The sequence below is a fragment of the Stigmatopora argus genome, chromosome 7 (assembly GCF_051989625.1).
Source record: "Stigmatopora argus isolate UIUO_Sarg chromosome 7, RoL_Sarg_1.0, whole genome shotgun sequence".
NCBI lineage: Eukaryota > Metazoa > Chordata > Actinopteri > Syngnathiformes > Syngnathidae > Stigmatopora > Stigmatopora argus.
This window is the reverse complement of record NC_135393.1, coordinates 1,053,849-1,061,815: the sequence shown is the minus strand read 5'-3', so window position 1 is coordinate 1,061,815 and position 7,967 is coordinate 1,053,849. Positions and strand designations below refer to the sequence as shown.

Sequence of the window (7,967 nt, the reverse complement as noted above, 5' to 3'; positions counted from 1 at the left end):
CACAGAACACAGGGTTTAAATCCACAGATGGGTTGATGACATTAACAAACCCCTGGGTCACACAAGGGAAGGAGAGCCAGAAAAGACAGCAGGTAAAACTCATACACAATCACGCCGACAGGACACACAAGGAAACACACTCAACCACCAAAACCCCAACAAAACATGAGAGGATCAAAACTACAAAGAAAGTAAAAATGTAATGAATAAATTAAAGAAATACAATTTAATTAAAATTAATATACCCTAGTATAGACCTTCCCGGGGTGTCTGAGGCATGTGATTCCCCAATAATTGGAACACATGCTCGGGTCTGCCTTTTTAAAAAGGGGAACATCCCGGTCTGCCAATCCAGAGGCACTGTCTCTGATGTCCACACGATGTTGCAGAAGCGTGTCAACCAAGACAGCCCCACAGCATCCAGAGCCTTTAGAAACTCTGGGCGGACTCATCCACCCCCGGGTCCTTGCCACCGAGGAGCTTTATAACCACCTTGGTGACTTCAACCAAAGAGATATGAGAGTCCGCCCCAGAGTCCTCTGCTTCCTCATGGGAAGGTGTGTCGGTGGAATTGAGGAGGTCTTCAAAGTATTCGGCCCACCGATTCACAACATCCCGAGTCGAGGTCAGCAGCGCCCCAATCCCACTATACACTGTGTTGATGGTGCACTGCTTCACCCTTCTGAGACGTTCGATGGTGGACCAACATGTCCTTGAAGCCACACAGAAGTCGTTATCCATGCCCTTCCCGAACTCCTCCCATGCCTGGGTTTTTGCCTCGGAGATGACCAGAGCCCCGTGCCGCCTGGCCACCCGGTACCCGTCAGCTGCGTCTAGAGTCCGATTGGCCAAAAGGGCCCGATAGGACACCTTTTTCAGCCTGACAGCATCCCTCACCACTGGTGTCCACCAGCGCGTTCTGGGATTGCCGCCACAACAGGCACTGACCACCTAGCGACCACAGCTCTGGTCTGCCGCCTCAGCAATAGAAACGCGGAACATGGTCCACTCAGACTCAATGTCCCCCACCTCTTCCTGGACGTGGGAGAAACTGTCGGAGGTGGGAATTGAAACTTCTTCTGACAGGGCACTCTGCCGGGCGTTCCCAGCAGACCCTCACAAAACGTTTGGGTCTCCTGGGCCGCACGGGCATCCGTCCCCACCATCGGAGCCCACTCACCACCAGGTGGTGTTCGGTTGACAGCTCCGCCTCTCTTTCCCCAAATGGCCAAGACATGCGGCAGCAGGTCTAATGACACAACCACAAAGTCAATCATCGAACTGTGGTCCTCCAAGGACTCCAAAAAGGGTGAGTACTCTAAACTGGTTTTAGGTGCATATGCACAAACTAGAGTTAGGTCCCGTCCCCCCACCCGAAGACGGAGGGATGCTACCCCCTCGTCCACTAAACCCCAACATACAGGCAACGAGCTGGGGGGCAACAAGTATGCCAACACCCGCTCGGCGCTTCTCATCATGGAATTTTCAGGAGGCGCTGTAAAGGAGCTTCTCAGCAGGAGCGTTTGCGAGAGGATTTCAGCGCACAAGGAAGATGTTGATGGGGAGTTGTGACCGCTCTTTCTTTTTTTGGTCCAATTTTGTCAAGGACATGAAACTGTCAAGACAATTGCCATATTCCATATTCATCAATCTCTGGGACACGTTTCTTCAAACTGTGAGCCATATTGACGGTTTCCTGCTGATTTCTCAAAGTACTAAGACGACGTACTTCATAGTTATTGTTTGGGAGGAAATTAAACTTCCACTTTGCTCTCTGCACCGTCCAGCTGTCAATTATCCGTCCAGAGAGGTCTATTTTCGGATAAGAGCAACGACATCAGCCCGCTGCCCAGACTTAAATGGAGACTCAACTTCCACTTTGCTCCTCTGTGGCATCCAGCCATCTTAGTTGCTCAAAAGGCTCTATTTTCAGACAAGGGCGATGGCGTCCACCATAACGTCACCCAGAGCTTCCACTTTGAAACATTTTTGGGAAAGTCCACCATCAGCTCAGCGACCACAAGGCCCCCAGCCGCTCAGAAAGCTCTATTTTCGTATAAAAATGACAGCCACTGGCCGCTGCCTGCCATTTTTTTTCTCGGTGCCGAGTTGAGTGACAGTCCACTGTCTTCTGCCATTTTCTTAGTGGCAAGCGAAAGACAGGGAAGTGTCTTCAGCATGATATAAAAAAGTGATGTACTGAAGCCACGAACGTTGGAGCCACGAAGTGGTGAAGTAACACTACAATCCTTGAGGTATCATCGTCCCATCACTAGTCCACATGGCTCCTCTCACTCTCACTTGAATACAGTACATCCAAGAATGGTATTGATTGGCTGACATTGGGTAAATTGTCAGGTTATGCCAATCAGAGACAGTCTGACAGAGTAAGCAGGTCTTACTGTTAGCGCTTACCAGAGCGATGAATAAAGAGAGTTGCGACTCTCTGATTTCACCATCAGGTGGTCACTTGGTTCTCAGTGCCTCAAACAGTTCCAAACACAAACAGCCCTGTGATGTATTTCTAAGTAGCTGACAGCGGGGATTGTGACATTTCATAATAAAAATCAATAAAATCAAATATTGAAGCTTTTTGGAGTGGTAAAGTGATAACTGAAAACTACGTAAATTGTTACGTCGAAGGGACCCTGCCCCCTAATCATGCTATCCTCTGTTATCCTTCGACTTAAAATGGATTGAATGTCTATTAGTGATAAACTCATTTAAATTCATATCACAAGTTTGAAGAGAGCTCATTTTTGTGGTTATTAGTGCTATTGTAGACTGAATTTCTTGGCCCATGTTACTATAATTGTTGTATGACTAGTATATGGTGAGGTAATCGTTATTGTGAGCCTTGTAGTGCAAATCATTTTGTATTACGAGGTACCCAGAGGTTCCCACGCTTCTTGATTGCCAAGAGAAGAGTGCAAATAAAATTACTTCTGCCAGAACGCTTGTGTAATCTTACATTTCCACTCTTTCTTTGAGGCCAGAGAGTCTTCAAGGAACACCCCAAAAAAATCTTAACTCTTACACAATGTCTGTGTTTGTCATGCATTTCAGGCTATTCTATGCTAAACCTTACATTTCACACACCATGAAAAATGTAAATCCACTATTGTCATTCATTCATTTATTTTCCATGCCGCTTATCCTTACGAGGGTCATGGAGTTGCCAGAGCTTTTATGGGCACTAGACAGGGTACACCTTGAATTGATTGCCAGCCAAACCCAGAGCATCAATGTCATCATTTAAAAATAAAACATTTTCACCTAATCTCAAAACTGTTTCATTTAATTTTGCTGCATATACTGTGAACTGCCAGTACAATGTCATAGAGTGGTCATCATGAAGCCCAGGTCTGAATCACATTGGAAATTTGGGAGCGGATATGAAAAAGCGCGTGCAAGCAAGCCAACCAACAAACCTGATAATAGTTAACTATCAGAATCTAAAACCCTTAGGCTGGCCTTGTAAAGGGTGGGGGAGAGACAGGTTTGTCATTTACTACTCCCCTAATCTGTTCTTAGTGGATAGCAGCTTAGTGAGCCCTCAGGTTCGAGTCACTGCGATGAGAGAGGGACACACAAATAAAACCTTTGTGTTGTAGCATTTTTGTAAATATTTGAACACACCCTAGTAACTTATTTTTTCTTCTTTTAATATTTAATTATTCAATTTTCATCTGCTTGACCATTTTCATTAATATTATTCAGGTATACGTAACTATTTAGATTAGGATTAGGATCCAGCAGCTTTTGGAAGCCTTGTTTCTCCCCTGATATCTCAATTTTTCGATTCTTTTCCAATGAAGGACAGACTGGCTCAACTTAAGGAGGTAGGCATTTCTCTTTTTTTCTGTGGCTTACATATTTGCAAATACCAAATTTGTTAGGCTGTGCAAAAAAATAATGAAAATACACTACAGCTCTATAAAATTGGCATTGTATTAGTATTCATTCATTTATTTTCTGAACCACTTCATTCTCACAAGGGTTGTGGGGGGTGCTGGAGCCTACCCCACTTGACTTCCATTTACGCTAACACTTAGACCTAGGGGCAATTTAGAATGTTCAACCAGCCTACCCTACATGTTTTTGGGGATGTGGGAGGAATTTGGAGTACCCAATGAAAACCCAACACAAGCCTGGGGAGAAGATCTACTGGTTAGTCCGTTGGCCTCACATTTGACAGGGTTCGATCCAAGATTCCTTCCTGTGTGGAGTTTGCATCTTCTTCCCAAGCTGGCGTGGGTTTTCTCTGGGTACTCTGTATTCCTCCCTCACACACATCTTCAATACCGCTTATCCTCACAAGGGTTGTGGGGGGTCCTGGAGCCAATCCCAGCCAACCACTGGAAGCAGGCACTTCAAATTGGTTGCCAGCCAAGAGTGACATCGGTAGAGAGAGCAAGAGTGTGAGATATTTCAGTTAGCCCAACCAAGGAGTCACTAGGGCATGCCGCTCTAGGTCCTAGGGTTGCTGACTCCTGGGCTAGTGGCTCCCCACTGTGTGGAGTTTGCATGTTCTCCCAAGGCTTGCATGGATTTTCTATGGGTATTCTGGTTTCCTCATACATCCCCAAAACATGCAAGGTATGCTGGTTGAACACTGAATTGCCTCCAGGTATGAGAGTAAAGCGGAAAGGTTGTCTGTCTCCTTGTGCCCTGCGATTTGTTGGCCACCAATTTGGGCTGTCCCCGCCTACCAGTAGGTGTGAAATTATTCACACAATATGATATCATTCCACCTGTTATTTTTACATTGAACCGCAACTGGATGGTCTAGGTCTGTGTTCATTCATTCATCTTCCATACCGCCCATCCTCGAGAGGGTTGTGGGGGTTGCCGGAGCTTAACCCAGCTATCTTCGAGCGAAAGGCAGACTACACCTAGAGTGGTTGCCAGTCAGTCATAGGGCACACAGAGAGACAAACGACCATATGCACTCACAATCATACCGCCACCAGCGGGTAATGAGCCCACGCCTGCCCGCACTGAAGTCAGGTGAGTGAACCTCTATACCATGAGGCGGCTTTTAGGTTTGTGTTGATTATTTCAATATTGGCGGTGGGTGGATTTAAAGCTTATAAGCTCAGAGGCAGCCACCTGATGGTGTAGTGGTTTGCTCGCCAGACTGTGGATAAGCGTGGGATCGATTCCCACTCAGTGGCAGTATAATTGTGAGCGCAAATGGTTGTATGTCTCTTTGTGTCCAACTGCTGACCAGTCTAGGGTGTAGTCTGCCTTTTGCCCGAAATCAGATGGGATTGGCTCCAGTAACCCCAGCAATTTTACAAGGATATGCAGAACAAATGATGAATACATTAATGAGTTAATCCCCTCAGGTGTTGCCACGGCGAACCTGTACAATATAAAATAAATATTGTGCTGTACTTCGGTGAGGTGATATTCGTAAGGCTATGTTCTTCTTTCGGCAGTTGGATATCCATATTGCCAAAGGAGCTTCAACATAGATGATTTATGAGACGTAGCAACCCTCTCTCTCACGCAGATATGATGTAAAATATTCCCCGGACACTACCTGTACAATATATCTTTAAAAAGGCCCCCGTGTGGTTATAAACAATTCATTTTGTAAGTAGAGGTTGCATGGGATACCAGATCTGTAAATATCTTGTTCAAAATCCTTTTTGAAAGTTACCTTTTTCACTTTATATGCCCTGAAGCATCTCCCTGCTATTTTTGTTCAGGAGTAGTGTTAAATTTTTCATATTGTGATCTTAGAAAACGACCGAATATCTGTATTTACAGTATGTGGTACCCTGAATAAGTTCAAATACATTCTGCAATTATAAATGATGTACCTATGTTATTCAAATATTGTACTATAAATTACTGCATCCTTTAATGTACTCCTATGTGGCTCAAACAGACAAGTGATACTGGAGGGGATGACATTCAGGTACATGTGGACAATGAAGCTTTTATGGAAGATTTTTTTGCCCAGGTACTGTATGCTTATGTTCCTCATACATTCTCAACTGGATCAGGATATTATTTTAGAAAGTGATTGCATGTGGTTCTGTTTTAGATAGAGGACATCCGCTCAAGTATTGAAAAGATTGATGGAAATGTAGCAGAAATAAAAAAACTCTACTCCACCATCTTGTCTGCCCCCACATCTGACCAGAGTAAATTATCCTAAGTCTCACACGCAAACACACACAAAGATCTTGATGTGCAAATTCACCACTTTTTCTAGCCTGTTGTGTATATGGTAAATTGTCCTTTGCATTGCCTCTCATGTTGATCATTTGTTGTCCCCAACCCTCTTTCTATTTTAGAAACACAAGATGATCTTGAAGCATTCACCAATGAGATTAAGAAGTCTGCGAACAATGCAAGAAACAAACTTAAGAGTCAGTAGACTTTTTTGTATACTAAATATTTAGGGGTGTCAAGCTCATTTCAGTTCACAGAGCACATTTACAAAGATATAGTAGTGTGCAAGTGTGCAAGATCAGTTTATCTGTTCCCTAATAAGGAGAACTGAACTGACCATTGGGAGTGTTGGATCTAATCGATAAACATTCAATAACTTCGAATTAGAGGAAGCACACAGAGTCGGCCATGATGAGTTTTATCTAGCTTCAGCTGAAGGAGGGGGTCAGAGCAGCCAGCGGCAGGAGCGCGTCTATCCTCCAGCCTGACTAGTTTGAACTCCCTGCCTCCCCCCAACAGGTTGACCAGTTTTATTGACAAAGGTCATGTGACATAGGTACAGACTTTAGGCGGGAAACTGTGAACAAAGAAATGGGTCTGTCATGGTAGATGACGCGCCCCCAACTCATAGGTGTCACGGACGGAAATTTCCGCTAGGTCATGCAAAATTCTATTCTAGTGACTAAACTAAATAAACCTATTGACTAATAAAAAGCATAAGAATACATTCCATACTCCACATTTCCCCCCTGTAGTTACTATGAAAGAATTTTCATTAGACATCAATTTATATCCCTCCCATCCAGGTTCTAGAATACAAATATCATCAACAGTTACTTATCAAGGGGTATGGAAAATAATAAAATCACTTGTCAAGGCAGAGGCGAAAAACTCGAGGTATTTAGCGTAATTCGAGAAAAATTCCTCTGCGTCCCTCTTAATGAGCGAACACAATTTTTTAAGTCAAGACAAGTACAATTACCCGGACGACTCGACATCGTGGGACCCGTCACACTTCGAAAGCGCAATAATCTCCAGTATGGTTTGCCATGCGGTGATACTGTATGTCACTGTAAGCTACCAGCGTGTGCTGGATAGTGTTTCAAATCATAACTTTGATACAGGGGATTACACACAGAAAAAATACAGAACAGAAACAAAATCGCAAATGAGGGAGTTGCAAATTTAAACAGCATTGACTGGTTTCGTCTGGGATGAAGGTGCAGCAGTGTTCTCCCATCATGGCAACATCCCACAACATCCCTAAGGGCTTTGACAGTTTGGTTAATAAACACTCATGTAACAGTTCAATGTCTTTACACGAAGCATAACTTTATCCACCCCAAGTTGGGAAAGTAGCAACCGTATGCTTTTCTGGGGGGCGGACCACAACTTATGGTCACCAGGAACATCACTACCCCAGATTGCATCACGTGGTTTGAATTGCACTGATTTTGCACAGATTTTGATCTCTTATCTCTTACTGTTATGTTCACTCCCCTTAAAAGGAATGCATCTCATCTGCACCACTGCAGATTTAAGTGTGGCGTCTAGACCCAGTGAATTCAGGTTGTCAGGATACCACACGTCTTCTTCATAGTAGTTCTCCAGATTGTTCTTTCATCTTGCTGTTGAGGGATCGAAGACCCTCCAGGGCCTTGGTTAAACTCCCGTCAGCTGCTGTGTTGTTCGGGATGAACGTGCAATTTGGTCAGCGAGCTTATACTCATCTGGTACGCTGCGGGGAACCCCGATGTTGTTGATGTAGATTGGGTCCC

At 44.4% G+C, this 7,967-nt stretch overlaps 1 protein-coding gene across 1 annotated transcript in view; it reads left to right on the top strand.

Moving 5' to 3' along the window:
• The first annotated feature begins 3,546 nt into the window (after positions 1-3,546).
• Positions 3,547-7,967, top strand: part of LOC144076971 (syntaxin-3-like) — a 74,281-nt gene continuing 69,860 nt past the window's right edge. Inside the window, exons 1-4 of the mRNA XM_077604385.1 lie at positions 3,547-3,842; positions 5,900-5,974; positions 6,059-6,158; positions 6,312-6,386. Of these exons, the coding sequence (XP_077460511.1) occupies positions 3,813-3,842; positions 5,900-5,974; positions 6,059-6,158; positions 6,312-6,386 (280 nt within the window). The 5' untranslated portion in view covers positions 3,547-3,812. The remainder of the gene's footprint in view (positions 3,843-5,899; positions 5,975-6,058; positions 6,159-6,311; positions 6,387-7,967) is intronic.